Raw genomic sequence first — 22,012 nt, 5'->3', positions numbered from 1 at the left:
AATGCCATATTAAAGCATTCACACAGCAGTTGGCCCGATAAACACTGGCTTGTGTGTATGAATCACATGCGCTGCCTTACTTTACATATGTGAGGCCCTCTAACAGCTGTCTTTGGGGTCGAGCATGTGCTTTGTTTCTGCACATCGAGGATGTCAGTATGTAGAGGTGCAGGCTGAACTTTTAAAATGGCCTGCAGTAAAGGCTAAATGCTTGTCTTTTCCTCCGTCACAGGAGTGTGAGTCTGCTGCAGGCCCTGGACGAGAGCTACGAGCTGGACCTGATCTACATCACAGAGAGGATCATCTCCGTCTCCTTCCCCAGCAGTGTGGATGAACAGAGTTACGCTGCTAACCTGCGGGAGGTCGCCTCCATGCTGCGCTCCAAACATGGCCACAACTACCTGGTATGGTTTCCTGTGCTCATCTGGCTCACCCTGCCTGGAATGTAGCAATATGCACATATATAGTAATTGACTCTGGTATAATATACACAAGCTAATTACATGAATAATGCCGGCTGCTTATTTCAGTGTATTCTATGTGCAGCTTTTCTTTCCTGTATTACAAGGATTTAGCATTATGCATGAATGTGACCACCATATTAATTTATATTCAAGATAGTTTTGAGGGAGCTTTTTGTTCAGCCTGAAGCATTGAAACTGTATGGAAATAATCACAGTTAGCTGGCATAATTATTTAAATTTGCCAGTGACAATTGATGTGTATGGCATTAGCGGGAACCTTGCTGTTCTGAAGTCCGTGAACACAGTGGCTGCTGGTGTTTGCAGAAGGGTGCAGCGATATTAGTTAAATACGGCAGGAATTAGACAACGGTCAATTCGTTTAGGCCGAGTCATCCCCATGTTAGAGATAAACAGCTTTGAAAGCAGTTACCGGACGCACCTTAAAAAAACAGTCATGGACATGGACTTGTGTAAAAATAAAAAATGACGTGCGTTGTGTTTCCCCTTTTCTGTTTGTTTTTCTTTAGCTCTTCAACCTCAGTGAGAAGCGTTATGACATCAGCCAACTTAACCCAAAGGTAACGCTGAGGTCTTCTCTCCATCCCTCTCGTCCTTCTCCCTCTGTGATGTGGCCGTCTGTCTGAACAAAGATCTCTCTCCTGGCCCCTCAGGTGTTGGACTTCGGCTGGCCTGACCACCACGCTCCAGCCCTGGACAAAATCTGCAGCATCTGCAAGGCCATGGACACCTGGCTGAGTGCGGACAGCCACAACGTGGTGGTCATACACAACAAGGTGAGACTGGAAGATGGGAGAATGCATCAGGCCCCGTCAGTAGAGGGTGCTCTCAGGCTCTCGGCGAGACCCCCGTCTCCCACTGAGGCTGCAGCTGTTTTCTGCGTCAGTGTCTGTGATGATGTCCTCCCTGGGCACCGCATTCAGGGTGGAGCCTTTTTGTGTGCTTGTTTGGGTTGGGCTGCACTATACGAGTTAGGAAAACACAAATTAGGGAGTTTGACACACCACTCATCATGGCAGCTTAGGTTTATTTACTCTTTTAACCTTAACAATGCCATAAGATCTGCATTAACCAATATTTCCCAGTTTTTGCCTAATCTCACTTGCATCACGTTATACTTTTGTGGCAAGCCATGTTCATCGGCTGTAGCTCCTGCGCGCACTGACACAAAGTTAAAATGTATATCCAAACACAACCAGGCTCATGTACCAGAGGTACAACCTAATAATTTTCACGTTAACTCCATTGTGTGCCTGATTGTGTTTTTTAACTTAAGAATTAAACCACGGGATCCTGAGCCTCCATGCCTCATTCCAAGTGGTTCCCACAGGGAGGTTGAAAACAAGTCGGCTGCTATAACAACTGGTGTTTTTTTTTTTCTCTCTGAGAGTTGAGTAACGCTGGTGATGTGAGTGTGGGCTCAGAAGTTGTGGTGGTCACTAAGGAAGCAGGCCGTGTTGGGTTTCCTCATATCAACAAATCATGTCCACTGGGCTCTACGTTGTTTTTTAAGTGGCCACCATGTTTATAATGAGCAACACTCTTATTCTCCACGGTAATCTATGTTTTAAAGATGGATTGAAGGGTAAAATGAAAGGAATGCAAGGCTGTTTTTTTTTTTTTTGCTATAGTGACACATGCTCAGTGAACTTCCCATTATCTGCCCTATGAGTCACTTCTTGATGGTATAAATAACATGTGTGTTCCCATGTAGAAATAATTTTTTATGATTGAAATGGATATTTTTAATGTAAGCAAATCTTTTAAGGAGTGCTCCACCAGTGTTACACATAAAGCTCTCTTGAGGTGAACTTTTCAGCCTGTGAAAACAACATTAAAATGTCTTCTGCGGCTTTTAAGATGGTCTGAAAATATAACCCTGATGATGTAAACTCCATGCAGAAAGGCCCTGGGCCTGGGAACCAAACTCGCGACCTTCTTATTGTGGGGCAACAGGTTAGGCATCGTAGTCACAGCCTCAGCTGCATGAATTTGGATTCCTTGTGTTTTAATCTGTTCCACTCCTTCAACAGCATCACACTCAACAGTTTGTTGGGTTATCTCAGTGTATTGAAATATCCTTCAATCTATTTTTGCCATCAATCCCGCCTTTGCACTTTCATTTTTCGGGGTGAGTTTCCAATACGGATTCACTGAAGCCTCCAATCTGCCCTCTTATTACCTCTTTTCTTGTCCATACCACAATAGCCAAAGATTTTGTGAAGCTATCATCAGCACCACTAACTTACAGCAAGAAGCAATGTTTTGCAGCAGACAAACTTACTCATGGTCCCTTTAAAGACTCTTCAGGAGAAGATGGTTTTGGAAAATATGATTCTGGGACAACATCAAAATCCAGTATACAAAATCCGCTGTTGCTTCATTAAGTGATGTCTTTTCAGGGCAACCGGGGCAGAACTGGAGTGGTGGTGGCAGCCTACATGCATTACAGCAACATATCTGCCAGGTAGGTCTTCATTGTCAAATAGCATTCCACCAACCCAGCAGAGGAATGAGTTTGTTGTACACCTTGAGAGAGGGAGGAGAGCCAGGCAGCCAAAGGTGCAAAAGGAGAAAGAGACGATATGATGGACAGACATGAGAGTAAAAATGACATAAGGTAACATTGTTCATCACAAGACCACAGTCCACATCTGAGCAGCAGACAGATTTGTGGAACAGAGGGGTGGAAGACGAGACAGGAAAAGAACACTTTTATTTGGAGAAGTCTAAATTTAAATATTTGATACAATAATTATGAGCAGGAAACAAAGAGTTAGCTCGATGTTTACTGCATTGTAAGGCTCAGAATTTAGGTTTTCCTCTCTTTCTTCGTTTTTATTGGGCTTGTTTTCAGACGCGCCAAGGCAGAATCACCCAGGAGATGCTAAGTGCTAAGCAATCAGAGCAGCGCATGACTCACTGTTGTTTTTAAAGGAGCAGCGACTGACCAGTCTTCCTTGTAAAAGGATTAGATTTCAGTATGATCTCATTATCTCACAAGTCAGTTCAAAGCTTTGTGAAGTTGCCTTAAAAATCGAAGCAGCAGAAACTTGCAAGAAGATGAACCAAAGACACTAACACACATTATGTACAAATTGTTGTGTGAGAGCTGATACTTTACATAGCCTCCATGCACTCACACCCATGCTGGAGAAGCTTGGAACATACTGCTGGAGAATTTATTGAAATGTTAAGCAATGTCTACTCTGATATTTAAAGGACCTATATGCATCACTTATTTCTTATAATGTATTTTTTTTCATATCTATTTCTTCAGCTTTTTCCTAATTGTGTTATATAATTATCTTATACCTGGGATGATGGGTTTTAAAAGTATGTTAGCCAAATTCAACAATGACAACAAGCAACACTAATGCTCCCATACAGTGCAGACCAGGCTCTGGACAGGTTTGCCATGAAACGCTTCTATGAAGACAAAGTGCTTCCTGTGGGCCAGCCGTCACAGAAGAGGTCAGTCTTATCTCACTTCGAGTACACAATCTGTGCTTGACCCCAAAGTGAACTCATATAGTTAAAGTTGCAGGTCGGAAGAGGCTGCAAGTGCAACACTGACAGAGAATATACATATATTCAGGCAAAAAATGTTCCTCTTTAGACAATCAGCGAATCCCGACCAATGTTAACGCATTATATCAAAGCCAGGGTCAAAATTAAAACCATGACTCAAAAGAGGCTAAAAGATTCTAAGGAGCCACTGGAGCGGATTAGTTCCTAATAGAAACTAATTTCCCATTCAACACAATTATTTGATTCAATATTTATGTAGTATGCGTAAAAGATATTGATTATTGCAGCTTTAAAGCCTTTTGGCTGTTTCCACGCAGCAAAACTGAAAACACTCATTGTTGTCATCAGAAGTCAAAGCTGAAGATTGTATTTCGTTGTTGTCATGAACACAGGATTATTCTTTTATCCCCTTGTTGCAAAACAGTAAAAGTCATGATTTCATTTACAGAAGGGAATGTAGCCACGTTTGAAGTCATCTTTTAATTCCCCTCATTCAGGTATGTGGAATACTTTAGTGGCTTACTCTCTGGACACATCAAGATCAACAACAAACCTTTGTTCCTTCATCACGTCATCATGCATGGCATCCCCAACTTCGAGTCCAAAGGAGGTGAGTGCCATACTCACTTATGATCAAGTGCTTCCATACACCTTAGTTGATGTATTTCTCTAAATTCTGTTCCAGGTTGTCGTCCTTTTCTAAAAATCTACCAGGCAATGCAGCCTGTCTACACATCTGGGATCTAGTAAGTCTTAAAATGTGCTCACACTCAAATATTTTACAAGATTCCAGGGATGGTGAGCTCGTAAGGGCTCAATAATAAATACCCTGATTTTCCTTTATAGGCTCTCCCCTAATGCTCCTGCACCCTAACACACCCACACACACAAATTTCATCCCGCTTGCCAGTTTACACTCACATTATTGTATTAATCTTACCTCCCCAGCTGCCGGCTCTTGTTTCTCTAGTTTAAATCCCACAATCACTTCTGGTGTTATTTGTGACTAGGGAGCCAATGAAACACAGAGACAGGCATCTGCATGGACGCCCAAAGGCTTTTCTTGCCAGAGGACCCCGCTGGTTCCCAGGGCCAGACAGGAAACAATGGATTCTCTGGCTTTCTGTTGTTGTTTTGAGAGTAGGGGAAGGTTTGGAGGAGGGCAGGGCTGTACTGCCCTCAGAGGCGGGCATCCAGCTGTTAGGTCCTGTCAGAAAAACATTCATGTTAAGATCCCATTTCCTTTATATTACATTTTGTACTTTTCCCTTGCTACATTAATTGGATAATGAGTTAAAATCTGCAACTTATTGGTGCAAAGATTACAAAATCATAAACTTGATGGTGCAGCTAAATGAAAAGTTAAAGGACAAAACTAATTTTAATGTTTTTTACCTATCTTTTTTGGTGGAAATAGTGTTTATACCTGATAAAGTTGGAGGTAACAACAAAGGCAAATGTATACATAGTATAGCCTTATTCCTTTACAAAAATATAAGTACAGCATTTGCTCTACATTTAGCTTTGTTTTGGTCTTTCACCATGTTTAACGTTAACAATCAGAGGCTGGGCAGTTTAGCATTCAATAGATTTATCTGACATTTTTGTACTGTAGCTGAATACCTTTATAACCTTTATAAGGTCTGTTTGTGGGTAAAGAAGAATAAATGCAGGTGGGAAACAATACAACACTGCATAGAGTTTCTTCCAAAAAATTTACGTAACATGTAGTCATTTGAATCATTGATACCTCCTTTGGGTTGGGTTGGGTTGGGAAATAATTCCTTCTCCTGTGTTTTGTCAGCACAGCAGTTACGAAGTGCTTTAAAAACACATTTGTAAGCAGTGAGGCCTGCTGGTGTTGGACTCTATTTACTTCATCCATTCTCACTACAGCTACAACTATAAACACTTTTACAGCATGTACAGCAATAAGTGTAAAAAAGTCAGAGCATCCAGATGGTCAGCCCCTTCAAACCCCAAATCACATTCCTCCCCTCTTTTCTCACATGCTCCCTATTAGCACTCTTCATCCTTTGATCTTACTCCGACATTTAGACAATCATTTAGACACTAATACCCAAAATCAGCCCTGCTTTGCATCGCAGTTACACTCTGGAATGACCACTGTAAATAAGGGGGTGTTAGTAGACCACACAGATTATGTACACTTAGTTATATTCAGATAAGCAGCATCAGTGTTGGGCTGTGCTGTTTTAATAACTCGCTATCTTACATGTGGCCTGTCTCTTTCACAGTAACGTTCAAGGCGACAGCCAGACGAGCATCTGCATCACCATTGAGCCTGGTCTTCTTCTGAAAGGGGACATCCTGGTAAGAGCAGCGCAGAGTCACATGAGCATGATGATGACAGTAGATGTTTGAATCACTGTCTCCGAGTTTAAACTGGGAAATGAAGAATGGAAAGTCTGCTCCCTCTTATATGGAACAAGGAAAATGTGTTTGAAAAATTCAAACAAATGGCTGTGATTGACAGCGTGGAACAAATGTGCAGAAGATGCACAGTTTTTTTTTTTATGGTTTATTAGCAATAAGGGAATCCTATAGGTTTTTACATTTTTACAGCCTGAGACTATATGCATGTACTGTATGCTTATGCTGCAGCACTTTTATAGTATCCATTCACAGAAAAAAATAGGTCCATAAAAACCTGGGGGAAGACAGTTGGCCCTGGTCCTATACCTCACTTTACAGACCCTCATTAGCACACGTTTCCTGGAAACTATGATGTGGAAATGGCAGTCTACTTCCTCTCCAACAGCACTTTGCCTGCACAGTGCACATCTCAATACGGCATGACATCAGTTAAAACAAGCTGAATGTCAAATTGATATTGGTTTTTTTTTATACTTTTGGAATGTTTTTAGTTTTTTTTCTTCAGATTTTGAGGAAGAAATATATATATAAAAAAAAAAATCCTATGTAGAGAAGCACCTGTTCGTGCCTATCGCTTGTAATTAGAAGCATTTCTGGTAGAGTAACTGCGAGGATCAGCAGAGTGTATAGTCATCCATGAAGTGATCTCAGGGCTCGTAATTTCAGCATGGAGAATATTGAAGTGAGCACCTGGGTGTCCTGTTTTGGCCCCTCAGACCTGAGCGCCTATCTCATCCTTTATTAAAGATGGAGTAATGGGTTCTGCTGAATGCATCATCTGACCGAGCTGCTGCCTACTGAGGCTTGTTATTATTCAAATAACACAGAAACTGTGAACTGTGGCCTCGAGGGCACAGAGGGAGAGTAATTAGTCAGCCACAAGTGTGCTCACGCATTTTAAACCACAATGGTCTGCTACTGTGCACTTGAACTGGGCTCTGGATTTATAGTTTGCCTGCCAATTGATTACATGCTGAATAATTGGATGATAAAAATACAGAGCAGCACAAGTCTTGATTTCTTCATCTTATTGGTGTTTTTCTCCTCTCATTCTAAATTAAATTTGGTCCTACCTTTTTTTTTTTTCTTTAGAATTTATGGTGAAGATGCCTTGTAAACGCCATAAGGAATGTTATAGAGCATGGTATACATGTTCAACAGAATAGGATCTTCATTGGAAGCGGTTTGAAAACACATTCGCCACATTCACCACATTCACCACACTTACCACTCTTACCACTGTCTCATAAGTTCAAGGCTACAGCAGCACCGTAGTGTAAAGACTTGGAACAGGGAGGAGCTGCTGGCTTGTCTCTGGATAAAGGTATATCTGAAACTCACTCATTAACATGGTATATGCTATTCATTAAGAATCAAATGTAAGCAGGGCTGACTGCACTTTTACAAGGGTTCAAGTGCAGTGACTTCCTGACAATGACAAATTAGTATCATTATGCTTAGCTAAAGTATTAACAATTAAATAAGATTGGCTTATTTCTAAAAACGAAAACCGATTTTCTACTTGTGGAGCCGAATGAAAGCAAAATATTGAAAGAATGAAAGAAAAATATTAATATTAAAGACTGAGAATGAAAGAAAGTTAAGATAAAATGTCCTACAGTCCAATCATGGACAGAGTGGCTGTCAGTCTTCTCATGTCGCTCTTCCTTTTGGAGCCTGAAGGAGCCGAATGTTTTTATTAGCATTAAAATAGTCTGTTGACAAACGAGGAGGAACAGGCTTTGGCTCATCTTTAAAAATTTGCTCAAAAGGCTGCATACAAGCTTCAAAATTTGTGTTTTTCTTCTTCTGTTTTTTGTTCTCAAACTTGGCACATCTGCTCTGTTTTCCTCATGAAACAGACCCCTCAGTGGGAGGTTTTCCTTTTCCCAGAATGCCATGCTTGGCCATATTTTATTTAGCCTTTCTTTCTTCCGTGATTCTATTTGTTTTGGTCTCATTTGGGTTCCAAGAGCCGAAGATAGGTTTGGTTAAAGCAGTTGGTTCATTTAGCTTTTCTTGCTCTTAAGATGCAGGTAGATAAATCCTGCACATGCTAAACTTTATTACGTCTAAAAAAGCAAACCATAAAAACTAACTGGGAATAGAAGGATGTTTTCTTTATTCTGCACAGGCACACACTGTGAGTTACCATTTGTTTGAGTTGTGGTGGATATTGCTCCACCACCAGTGTGAAGACGCTGTAAAAGATTCACTGGCCCAGGCTGCGCATCCGGAAAAAGTGGGAGGGAGAGAAGAGATTTTCCCGTGTGTGGTTTCAGTGTTGCTCTTAAAGCCGTTGTGTTTGGGGAAGCAGCTTGGATAATCATGTGTGAGACCATACATTGCAATGGATATATATACATATATAAAAATGCCTGAAATGCTTTTTCTACCTCTGAGCCAGTATAGTGAAAGGCCAAGCAGTGAATCAAGCTGACAGGTCTCTGGCTCGTGTTTCCCCAAGGATCATTTTATATTGTTGTTCAGTAGATATTCTGGGTGTATCAGCGCTGAAGCAGCGTTGAGGGTTGATTTGATTCTGCAGGTTCATTTGCTGAAACTATTTTCTTTCCATCAGAACTGACACATTATATAAATAAGCCACATTCTGGCGTGATTTCTGTGATACCTGTGGATCAGTCCAACTGCAGTCCTTTAACCCACCTGTTGAGCTCTGTCAGCACAGCAGCTGTACTGTTTTTACCATTTCTTTTCCTTCCCCCAGCTCAAATGCTACCACAAACGTTACCGCAGCCCGTGCAGAGACGTGATCTTCCGAGTACAGTTTCACACCTGCGCTGTTCACGACCTGGGGATCGTCTTTGGAAAAGATGAGCTTGATGAGACATTCAAAGGTGATAGATGCAGATGGTCACATTTTAGATCTAGTGAATACTGTTGGCATTGAATAAAACCCTCCATTGTGAATACTTTATTCATCAGATGTATTTAGATGTAATGATCCAGACAAGTCATCTTGTTTTTTCATTTCTTCGCTGCAGATGATAGGTTTCCAGAATATGGAAAAGTGGAGTTTATTTTCTCCTTTGGGCCAGAGAAAATACATGGTAAGGATCATTGTGTCTGATTTTATGGATACATTGGATAATTTTCCACTCTGTCCTACTTATTTCAGGATATTTCTCCCTTTTGTGACAAAATGTAATTCATACTGAGGACATAGTAGCTGATTTTGCTGAAAAAGTTTGTTGTTTTCTCAATGAGCAAAAGACACAGAGCATAAGCCTTTAAAGCCTGTACCATGGGGGCACTGAGTCTGATGTCGCAAGCTCGATTTCCGTTTGGATGGACCATTTACTCTGTGTCGTTTCTCCATTGGCCCTATCACATTAAAACATTAAATAAAGAAAATAAAACCAAAGTCTTAAACATAGGAGGAGAGATTCTTCTTTTATCTGAACATTCTGAATGTATTTTTTCCTGTGACGTGATGTAAAGACATTCACGTTTTCTGCTCTGCCTCTTCGTACTTCTGGTCAAGGTACGGATCACCTAGAAAATGGGCCGAGCGTCTTGGTTGACTACAACACGCAGGATCCGCTGATACGCTGGGACTCCTATGAAAACTTCAATCAGAACTGCGAGGACACCACAGACGGTGAGTTGACGACATTTAACATCATCTTATTAAACACCGCTGGGTGTAATTTTAGGTATAACGCCTCCTTGACCAGATAATTGTTGATATGAGTCTGCATAAAAACACAAACCAACCCGCAAGGAGAAGGTAGAGCTTCCCCAACACGTTGTAAGGCCAACAAGGTGTTATTTATAAAGGCTCTTCATAGTCACCATCCTTATGGCCACCAATATTAATGCACCCTAACTTTCCCACCAGAAAGTGTAAGATGGATGCACCCTTCACATCACACTCATGTAATGTGATGTGTCACACAAACCTGAGGCAACAGACAAGCCTCTTCTTCTTCATTACCCATTAGTGTCAGTGAGTGAACACTGCGTCGTGAAAGGTCACTTTATGTGTGACTGTGAAAATGAATTTTAATGTGGTTGAGAGGATGGGATGCTATTCTGATCTCTTTCTTTCTTTATTTATTTCTCAGCCTTAACAGATGCAAACAGCTTTAAACAAGGATGTTTTTGTCTCTCTATGTGAGAGATTCAGATTGTGTCCTAATAGAGTTAAAAGACTCTTTTCACACTTCCAGCCCTTTTTTGAGCTCTCACATGATGGGATCAAGCTGAAATCACATTTGAGCTCGATCCGGTGTTGGAATGTTTTGTAGACAAAACACAGGGTTACAGCTATGTAGTGACAACTTAGAGAATCTAAATGAGCCCAAATCTGTGTTCAGAGGTTTCATGCTTTCCTAGGTACAAATGCTAAATCATGTTTAGAAAAGGGTGGGGAGACACTGGTAACGCTGGATGCACTTGTGGTGAAATTATGACCACAGAGAAGCCAGAGGCCCCGTGGGCCATGGCTCTATTGCTTTCCAGAGCTCAGCACAAGGCATTCCTGGGTTCAACCACCGGCATTGACAGAGCGGTGCGGCGGTCACGCTGTAGCCAAAATGCTACTTTCTCCACCACCCAAATAAAGGAAGACACTTACACACCCTTAGTGATAGCATCAAGCCTCGTGTTCTGCCTTGGACAGAGAGGCACTTGTCAGTTTCCTGCTCTCCGTAGCGGACAAACTAGTGTGCTTTTACTGTCATCATAAGCTATTCATGGTGTAGCTAAGAGCAACAGTGAAGTTCACAACCTAATGTGGCATTATCCATTTGTTAGCTCTTAGGAGAGCTACGCCATCACAGTTGCGTAGAAAACACAAAACAGATCATTTCAAATGATAAAATAGGATATAAAAACATGTACAAAAAACCGAGATATGTACAAGTGTGTTATATTGCACCACAATGAATAGCATGTTAAATATGGTCCTATGAGAGGCAGTCATGGGTTGAGTGGTTACCTTGTGGTCGTAGTGCTCATTGTGGTGGTGGAGGAGAGGTCAGTATGTCCAGTTTGAGTCAATGGAGAGCATCCTAACAAGCCAATGTGCATAATTCATGTTTTCTTCAACAGCAAAGTTGACAAGCTAATGTGACATTATCCATTGGTTTGTTAAGTGTTCTTTTAAAGCCTTCAGTTTGTAATTTGTCTGTGGCCATCATGGTTTTTTCAAAACCAAACAAAAGTATATTTGGAGGAGAAGGTGGAGCTAAGGAGGAGTAAGGGCTGGATCTGAGCTGCTCTCTACTCTATCCTGAATGGTGGTTACAGTTTGTCAATCACACATTAGCCACACCACCTGATGTATCGCCTGCTTTATGGCCTCAAAATGGGACCAATGGGATCGTTTAAAAAAAATAAATTTATTCCAAAGGAAATCAAGGAAGATTATTGAAATCAGGGCCTCATGCAATCTCTCACTGACAGCCCCTTCAAATGAACATCATGTTGTATTGATGGAAACTTGAAAGTTGAGACTGAGACCATGAACTTGTTTTAAAATTTCCTGAGCTAATAAATTAAGGGAGAAGTTGGAACATTTTCCCATGCACCTGAAAATATCTGGATTAGTGCAACTGCTAGTGTTGGTATTGCATAAAACTTAACTCAATACTCCAACATAAATACCATGGTTTAAGGTTCAAAGTTGATTTATTTTCATTTGCATGTTTTTGCACATGAAACTAAATTAGTACTTAGGTCAGTATATGGTCATTATAATTAGTCAAAATAACCTCAAATAATTAGTTCTATTCTTAGAAACTTATTTTTGTGAAAAACGATGCATGCTGGGTATTTCATGTTTTTTTTTGGGTTAGCTGTCAAAGATCAGAGGTTACTTGGCCGCTCATCCTCTTATCATTGCCCATAAAGGATCTACCCCATGCTGCCACAGCTTGAAATAGGCCCTGCTCAAATAGCGAAGGTGTGAGTCTCCTTTCGTTCTGTCTCAGTGGAGGTGAGCTTGTGTATATGTATTTGCGTGCACAGTCATCTCACTGACTTCTGTCATCCGATGATGTGACTGCAGTCCAGTCTGAATTTGATGCCAGCAAGATCACACACATGAAGACAAAAGCAGAAAACACATGATAAACATGAGCAAGTCCACATACACAAAGAACTCAGAAGCTCTTACACAACCACTTGACACTTGAAGTAGTCGACAAGACTTCAAACATTTCCCATAATAACCCTTTGTTCTGTGACTTTATTCAGCCTGCAGTCTGACTAATATATGTTGCATTCTAAATGAGCATTTCCTGCAAATGGCATTTAAATAGACAGTTAAAAATGGTTCCCTCTCACAGAAACAAGACAGAGAGGACTTCCAGGAAGCTGGAGTCTTTCCATTGTCATTTGGCTTCACACTTGTTAGCACTGAAAGGGCAGTTACCTCCTGTAACAGAGTGGCTGCTGGATCTCAGAGGAAAAACAGGACATGTATCTTTTTAAGTATTACAAATAAAATGTGTTGCCGTTGTTGGGTTCCCAGTTTGTCAGGACAGCAGTTCTAAGAAAGGCTACTTACATCGGTTCTTTGCTTATCAAGGCATTGCATAAAGCACAAAATTATAGGGCCAGTGTTTTTCTGGGATCAACATTGGGTTAGTGCCGTCTATGTGGTCTTTGGTTTATGAAGATTGATGTGGACCTTCATTGTGTTCTCTCTGTAAACGCAGCCTCATTTGCTGTGGGTCCATTTCTTTCCTGCCTGCACCTTACATAAACAGGAAGAAGAAAACATCACAACAATTACACAATTCACTTACTTTCAAAGAACGGGTACTTCACATCACCAGTAATCAAATCCTGAACAAAGAAAGTAGTCTTTTTGTCTAAAGGTTGCACCAGGTCATTATGACCTGTTACTTTTTGGAAAGACCTCAGCTCCATATCTTACTCATTAACATCATCACAACTTTTCTCATGTTCCTATTTTCCTGGAACTGAAATCCCCCTCATCATCCATACTGTATGTGGAGCTAGACTGAAAATATCATGATGAGGTACTGGGCTGGTTAGTTATTTCAGGGACCGGTGAGAAGGTGAAAGTCCAGACTGAGTAACACGTTCATTGATGACACACATTTAACTCTGTGTAATAATAGTGATACTGTATGATGCTTTTTCTGCTCTTTAGCTCCTGCCTGATTATTAAAGCAGTGATTTAAAATAAAACTTTACCTATCAATGTGTTTACAAGACAGGAGACCATAACACAGCATCTGTCTTTTGGTCCAATTGAGGGGCCGAGTTAGTCTCTATCAGAAAGTGATTGGTTAGCATGCTACCATGCTAAGTAGATGAAAGGATAGAGAAAATATTGAACTTTCCACCTCTGGAGACAGCTGTTGGTGAGTAAAGGACTGGCATTTGATGCTGAGCTCTTCAGTAAACAGCCGTTAATGGTATTATTAACTATGTAGCAATAGCAAAACTATTAGCTCCTTTACTGATTAATCACACTCAGTTGTGAGGTCTCGGTTTACATTTGGTGTAAACCGAGACCTCCTTCACAATAAAGTGTCTAAGATAGATGTGTTGATCTAATCTACTCCATAGTCCCCAAGTCCGATGTTACAAACAAAGAAAGTGTCTGCCAACCTGAAAGATGAAGCTATTTATAATCAACGGGAGAGAATCATATATTTCACAACCTTAAGTTTAATCACTACTAAGGACCTGGCAGTGGGAAAACCAAAACAACTCAAGAGACCATCTACACTGTTTCCTTACAATGCTTGCTCATTTGCTCCAAACTTATTTTATGCCTCCATACTGTACTTCTCGTCTGGTTAAAATGGACTCTCTCGTTCCCCCCGAATGCCACTCTCTCCCGTGAGGAGACGGAGGGGTTAAAGAGAGACTCCTCCACTCCACTGTGAAGCTCTTTTGTGTGCATTTTCACAGGAGGAGGAGTGACAGAATGTCAGTGTGGGCTTGTGCATGTTGCTGCTGCTCAGCACAGACAGACAGTCTCTAAGAGTGACATAGTGAATTTGCATCCGGCACTTCTTCAACTTCCCCGCGAAGTGAGGCTTTGTTTCCTCGAGTTTCTCCCTTCAGCCTTTATCCGGTTTGTCAGGCATTTAGCAGCTGACGTCCTTGACAGCATGTGAGTAACAGTAACTGCTCAGTTCTGCAGATACGTTTCTTTCACAAGAAACTCTATGTGGAAGTGTGATGTATAAATTATTGACACCAGGATGTATATTAACTAAATAATTGGCCACATTATGTTGTATTTATTCATATTTCCTTTCTGTTTTAACCAAGCCAATAAGACAAGTGATCTCAAATGCTTTGATCCAGTAGTGATAAAACTTTGAACTCAGATATGTTGCAAACATATTTCACTGTTCTCTAATGGCTTAATGGATCGTTTTGGTACACAACTAAAGTAAAAAAAAAAAAAAAGAGGCCAAGCAGGTGTTAAACTCACAGAATACTGTCGATTTGTGTATCTGGCGGATTATTACCTAGGCTGCACTGTAAACAGCCATCAACTTCCTGATGGTCAACTTTGTTGCAGCAGTGTGGTTTAATTTCAGACTTCAGCATTGCTACCTGTTGTTGCTGCCTTCTTAATTGGAGTTTTGAAGAATTCGACAAATTTCAGTGTGTGTTTGCGTTGCTTGGTGAGCTACAGACAGGGTTGGAATTGGGTAAAGGGGGTTACATAATCCTGGTGGAAATGCAACAGAATGATATCACTTCAGAGACTGTGTTTGGGCCCAACGGATGACTTGGATATCAATGGTGCATTGGCCCACCGCAGACATTTGTGAAATATGGCCATTACTAATTCTAAATGAATTGCACTTGTCAGTAGATCATTATTAAGTGTTTGATGGTCCCTAGATATGCCAGTGCCAGAGACCTGAACGACAAATTACAGTTTCATCTGTGTCTTTGGCTGCTCTCAGAACACACAAGTATTTAACCCTTGTGTTGTGGTCTTGTGGTCAAAAATGACCCCAGACCAGAACCCCCAAATCATCTTTTTTCATCTTAAGATTTGATGACTTTTCCTCCAGTGACCCAAACATTAGAAAAAGCAAAACATTGCCCTTGTTCGTATTTCCATGACGGCTGTACACAAAAAGGGTACAACGATTGTCCAAGGGGTAATTTTTGACCTAGTTATACAATCATTGACACATCACAAAAACACAAAAGCACAAATGCAATGAGAAACTGAGATTATGTGTGCTACTGACTGAACTCAGATAAAACTAACTTTCTTGTCCCCTCTCCCCTTCAATGACCCCACACGTGAGTCAAGTTCTCAGACAAAACAAAACAAACATGAAATGCTCTAATTTTCCAACAATATATTCATATTTGTTCTAATAATTACAACTCAATAAGAATAAAATAACATAAATAGCTACTAACGGGAGAGAGGAGGAGGTGTCAACTCTGCCCCCAAAGAAGGACCACAAAACAAGTATAAATGTGTATGTCTGCAAGGACCATGGGCAGACACTTACACACTGTCCACCCTGTGCCAAGTAAAACAGATTCATTTGTGTTCTCTACACTTTTCTTCTTGTTCATTTTTGTTGTTTGTATACTTTGTGTGTGAGGGAGTGGTTAAGAAATGAGAAAGGTATTTAGTATCACTGTGTTGCCAAAAAAGTTCAACTGTTATTGCTCACCCTCAGTATAATACATTCAAAAGTACTTTCTGCACATTCTGCTACTTTCTTAGGCTACATAAGTGCCGTCTCTTACTGCAAAACTAATGTTTACACCAATGCAGTACCTTTAGCAAGAATAATTAATCTGTATTTATTGTGACAGGTGTGTTGTAATGAAAACAAATGTTGTCCACTGATTAAACGCAGTCTTTCTGCAGTGTGAAGAGGCAAAATGCAGATATTCACAAAGTTTGTGGTGAATGACAGGTTGTTTCATGGTACAAAAATAGATCTGAGACTTAAAATTCAAAGAAGCGGTCATTTTTGACCGTGAGGACGTGGGGTGTATACAGAAAGTGAGGACAGCATGAGGGTTGAAGTCTCAATTCTCGATTCACCCCAACATGGATGTCAGCGGTCAGTGGAGCTGCAGAGTCGTAGTCTTGATGTGGAGTTTGTGCCTTGCCCGTGGGCCCTTCAGCAGGGTGGCACTATTGTATGTTGACACCGCATGATCATCCATTAGTCTGGATTCTCAGTAAATCCACCCTACAGATGTTGTAATAATGGCCAATCTGCTCCACTTGGGTTGCTCCATGATGAGTGCGATTAAATGGTGTAGGTCTTTGTGTTTGTTGATTGTGAGCATCAGCCCCTGTGCAGCAGCTGTCTGTTCATGGTGACACATTCTTGACAGCCGCTCTGTTGATGCTGTAGACATTGTTGTGATCCCATAGAACGGTCACTGTGAGGCCGTGGCATTTCACCAAGAAGATGCAGAGGTGAAATGTCTAGCCCTTTGTGTTGGCAACAGGCTTCCACACTATCAGTCCCTCAGTCTGGTCTGAGCTTTCGGGCAGATTAGGCTATTATGCTTTGACTTCAAACTTTGCCCAGCTCAGATTGCATAACTGCCAAGACAGAAAAATAAAGGCCCATGAGTAAAGATTGGACACAGAGTGAAGAGACGCTTTGTGTTGCTGAGTGTCCTCATTTGGACTCTGGCTCCAGGGCCACAGGGACAGGGGTTTCTGCAGGGCAATGGCTTCTAACTGTAGGATAAGTTTAAGTGTTTGTGTGCCTAAAGAGCCTATTTAGCTTTCATGTAATAGAATGAAACAGGTGTTAGGCTTTGTGTATACAAAGCTTTTAAATCTGAAGTTTATGGAACAAATAAGCATTACACTGTGAGTATTGAAAAGATTTCTGCAAGACACTCCTGATTCTGAGAGAGGCAGAGCCTATGATGTCCATAATATGTGGCAATGAATGAGCGGTCTGTTTCCTCCTTATGGTTCCAGCTTTACTCCAGCTGTTGGCCACACAGTCTCTCTCTTTTTTTTTCCCCTCTGTCTCTTTCTGCAGCGATCTTTATACAGCTGATCTGGCGAGAAATGCCACATCAGAGCAAAGATATAATTAATCATGACCATTCTCAGATTCTCACAAATTTTTCCCTTCACTCGTCTCTTATCCAGTTTAAATGTTTTTGGCCTGTAGGAGGAGAACCTGCAGAAACCCCTTTATCTCAACAAGTAGTGTACAACTGTAGATGAAATGATATTTAATTAGGACATTGTCGAAGTTAGCAAATTCAACCTTAATCAGTTTTTTAGGCCCAGCTTTCCCAAGATAACTGTGTTTTGTGTATAGCAGTTTTTCCAGAGCTGCTCTGTACTTCCCATATTTGCAAATGTCTGACTCCACCCACCAACCTGTCTATTCAAGAGGCCAGACTCTCAATTATGCAGCACTTTAAACCTTGATGAAATGTAAACCAGTACATTATATAAAATTTTAGTACAGCTGTCATGAAGAAGGATATTAGCGTACCAGCCTGTAAATATGATTATTTGTACAATGGGACTCTAATGGTCTGTAGAGAAGCTGCAGGGTTGGCCATATTTTTCAGTTCCAATGGTTGCTGGTTTTTATTTCCCCAAGCAAACTTGCAGTTGGCCACCAATCTTCCTTTTACTTGTGTTCCTATCTGGTGAACAATGGCTTCGTAACACGTTTTTTTTTTTTTTATTTATCAAACCTTGTCAATCTTTATTGATTTCTTTCCCGACAAGTCAGTGAATTTTAGACTAGTAGTGACAAAGATTAAAGCTTACTCTTCCTTTGTTTGGTTGTTGTTATTTTAGACGTGCTGTTGGCCCGGGGCATCCTTCTGTATGGGTTACCTAGCTTCTGAATGAGCCCCTCTTAAGCCAAGACACACAACATGAAATTTACAAGGACAGTGACTACACTTTCATCTTGGGTCTGTTGGGAGCACTGACCTCTCCTCCCTTGTTATTAACTTTCTTTTTAAAGACAGTCCTATTCATGCATCTGCCTTTGCTGGTCTTTGTCATGAGATGGTTTTCACTTGACTACTTGAAAGAGCTTTTCTTATTGCACATTTTTCTCAGTTGTACACTTCTGGGGTAAACGGCAGTGCAAGGTCAAAACTGATTCCCACCCTCAGTTCTCAACTGCAGCACCTCAGAGTTGGCCGTATTTACCTTCCAGCCAAAGTCAGGACAGAAGTCATGAGGGTCACCATCCTCAGGTTCTTGTTGGCAGGTGCAAAGACCTGACTCATGACACTACTGTGCATGGGGCCAGAGAAAGATTTAGTGAGCAAAGATTTAGTGAGCTAGACTGAATCATAAAATAATATCCAAACTGATCCAAAACTTAAGATCCAAACTGTGGAGAAAATGCTGGAAAAAATACTTAAAATAGAAGCACTTGACGAGGTTGGGAAGGCTTGGGATCATTACTGCCTTTGGCGCTCTGGAAAATTCTACAACCCAATAATCATAAGACATGTCTGTCGCCTGAAGGTCGCGAAAGTTAAAGCCAATGTGAAGAATCATATCGATACCAAGGAGTATTTGGTCCAGAGTCAGACCAGTTTGTGTCTGAAGCATTTACCAGGATGTTGATTATAACAGGACCTGACAGGGTCTGCATAAACTATTAAGACTTTAATCAAAATTACATTGTCCTGTCTTTATAGTCTCTCCAGACCAAGGGTAGCAAAAGGGAACCCATCAAAGCTTCTCCTCACCTCCAGGATGAGATAGCTACAGCCAGCTCATCAGACGCTCTCCTCATTTGCCTCAAGATTTTTCCCTTTGCAGCCCTGTTGCTCATGACTATTGATTGTTTTTCCTGAAACACAACCTCATCCAGGATGAAACATTACGCTCTGCATGGGTGAACTATCTGGCTGACTTATAGTGTGGTTTTTTTTTGTGTGTGTGTGTCTTTTTTTATTTGTGTTTTAGTTGTTTTTTAGTAATGTTTGTGCTAAATATATCACTGTGTCTAACCGGCACTGGGAGCTGGTTACTGGTGCCAAGTTACACTTCAGGTTGCTGTGTACGATCAAAAATTCAGGCTTTTTTTAAATGAAAAAGTTTTCTAGATATACTTGTAGATATCTAGATATACTTTATATTAGTCTTTGAAACATTTAGCTGAGTTTTAGTCAGATATAAGTTATCTATAATGGAAACTGACAAAGTACCCAAAATTTGATTGTAGTAGGACAAAGAAGATGGCACAACAGGAGACAACACAATACAAACAAGAGGTCGATGAGCAGGAGCTGACCTTCTCTTGTTTGATTTTCACAGTACACTTTGGACTGAAGGCTAAGACTTGAGACTTGCTGCTGAACATCCCATATTTATATTGATCAGCATCCCACTTCTGTCTCCATTACCTTGTGCAAGTTTGCACTCTCACATTGACTCGCGGTGATTCTTGATGCATTTTTAATGAGCAGTAAGGCAAGTGTTCATTATGCTAAAATGGGTTGCTGTGCTTACAATTGAGTAAGCCCTTTTTGTGCTAGTGATGGTGGCAACAGCTAACCTGTAGTGCAGTTAAATGTGTAAATATATCCTTGTTTGAAGTCCTGGCTCTGCAATCATTAGTATTAAGCTTAATTTAGCCATTATAGCATTGGGATCTTTATATCTATATATAGCAGGCAAAGTAAGTATTGAACACATCACCATTTTTCTCAGTAAATATATTTCTAAAAGGTGCTACTGATGGACTGAAATTTTCCTTAACAGCCCATGCAGCCCACACATGCAAGGAAATGAAACCTTAGATGTCCGTAAATTATGTGTAATAAAATGGAGTGACACGGGAAAAGTATTACACACTTATGCTTCATAAAAACACCTTTGTTGGTCATAACAGCATCAAGTCACCTCCTGTATGGAGAAACTAGTTGCATGCATGGCTCAGGTGTGATTTTGGCACCATTCTTCCCCACAAACAGTCTTCAAATCTTGAACGTTCCGTGGGCCTCTTCTATGAACTCTAATCTTTCGTTCTTTCCATAGATTTTCTATTGGATTCAAGTCAAGTGATTGGCTGGGCCATTCTAGCAGCTTTATTTTCTTTCTCTGAAACCAAGTGAGAGTTTCCTTGGCTGTGTGTTTGGAATCATTGTCTTGCTGAAATGTCCACCTTCATTTCATCATCATCCTGGTAGATGGCAGCAGATTTTTTTTAATCAAGAACATCTCAGTACATTTTTCCATTCATCTTTCCTTCAATTACATGAGGTTTGCCAGTGCCCTACGCTGAAAAACAGCGCCACACCATGATGTTCCCACCTCCAAACGTCACTGTTGGGGTGATGCGCTGTGCCATTTGACCTCCAAACATGGTGTGTAATTATACCATCCAAAGAGTTAAATTTTGGGATCATTCTCCCAGAATTTCAAAGGCTTGTCTAAATGCTGCGCAGCAAACGAGCTTCAACATGTTTTTTCTTCAGCAATAGAGTCTTGCGTGGAGAGCGTGCATACAGGCCACGGCTGTTGAGTGCGTTACTTATTGTTTTCTTTGAAAAAGTTGTACCTACTAATTCCAGGTCTTTCTGAAGCGCTCCACAAGTGCTCCTTGGTTCTTGGACAACTCTTCTGATAATTCTTTTGACTCCTCTGCCAGAAAACCTGCGAGGAGCACCTGGTCACTACCGGTTTATGGTGAAATTATGTCGTTTCCACTTCCAGATAATGGCCCCAACGGTGCTCACTGGAGCATTCAGAAATTTAAAAGTCCTTCTGTAACCAATGCAACAATAAGGCTAGACTGGTCTTGCGGGAGTTCTTTGCTTTTACCCATCATGAGCGGTTTCTTGTGTGACACCTTGGCAGTGAGACATCTTTTTATAGGCCATCAGTTGGGACTGAACCAGATGATATTAATTTGCACTGACAAGCGGCAGGCTTTCTTTCTGATTACTGATATATTTCAGCTGGTGTCTTAGCTTTTGGTGTCTTTCTGCACCTCCATTTCATCATGTGTTTGATGCTTTTTCCCTGTGTCATTCCATTTTATCACACATAACTTGATTTATGGACATCTATGGTTTGATTTCCTTGCATGTTTGGGTTGCATGGCCTGCTACCAACATCTGGTGAGAATTTCATGTCAGTAGCACCTTTAGAAATATATTTACAGAGAAAAATTGTGACGTGTTCAATACTTATTTTACTCGTATGTATATATAAATATATATATATATATATATATGTGTGTGTGTGTGTGTGTGTATTAGTTTCAGCTGAAATAGATCTAGAATATGAAACATTCTCTAATACATGTGCCTTTTCACAAGACATTAGCTGTAAGCTGTTGCTTCATATTGTGAAATCTGCTTCATTAGCTCGACTCACGTTCATAAGTCATTGTTCTCCGACTTTAACAAGTGAAATCACTCCAGCTCAGATGCAACAGCCTTTAGTGTAGACCATTTACGAGGCCACAGTGTTACTTTTATCATTGCCCTTGACCCCTTATATACATTAAAGACATGCTTTGTCGCCAAATCAATATTTTAGCCATTAGGTTTTACCGAAATGGCACCAGGAAGTATTTATGTAGTGTTACACTATCGCATACAGCTACCAAAATTCTTTTATTCCCCAG

The 22,012-nt window shown here is 40.8% G+C and overlaps 1 protein-coding gene across 11 annotated transcripts in view; it reads left to right on the top strand.

The window, feature by feature from the left end:
• The window catches only part of tns1b (tensin 1b), a 155,667-nt gene that overhangs the window by 110,644 nt on the left and 23,011 nt on the right, over positions 1-22,012 (top strand). For 10 of the 11 annotated variants that reach the window (XM_029493019.1, XM_029493020.1, XM_029493018.1 and 7 more), the window contains 11 exons: positions 233-404; positions 992-1,042; positions 1,136-1,258; positions 2,885-2,949; positions 3,873-3,956; positions 4,511-4,623; positions 4,699-4,759; positions 6,272-6,347; positions 9,139-9,268; positions 9,416-9,481; positions 9,910-10,032. In XM_029493019.1, coding sequence (XP_029348879.1) covers positions 233-404; positions 992-1,042; positions 1,136-1,258; positions 2,885-2,949; positions 3,873-3,956; positions 4,511-4,623; positions 4,699-4,759; positions 6,272-6,347; positions 9,139-9,268; positions 9,416-9,481; positions 9,910-10,032 — 1,064 coding nt within the window. The remainder of the gene's footprint in view (positions 1-232; positions 405-991; positions 1,043-1,135; positions 1,259-2,884; positions 2,950-3,872; positions 3,957-4,510; positions 4,624-4,698; positions 4,760-6,271; positions 6,348-9,138; positions 9,269-9,415; positions 9,482-9,909; positions 10,033-22,012) is intronic. The other variant, XM_029493016.1, reaches the window with a different exon arrangement.

This window comes from Echeneis naucrates, chromosome 21 (genome assembly GCF_900963305.1).
Source record: "Echeneis naucrates chromosome 21, fEcheNa1.1, whole genome shotgun sequence".
Classification (NCBI taxonomy): domain Eukaryota; kingdom Metazoa; phylum Chordata; class Actinopteri; order Carangiformes; family Echeneidae; genus Echeneis; species Echeneis naucrates.
The sequence above is the reverse complement of the archived record's forward strand: the minus strand, read 5'-3'. Positions and strand labels throughout refer to the sequence as shown.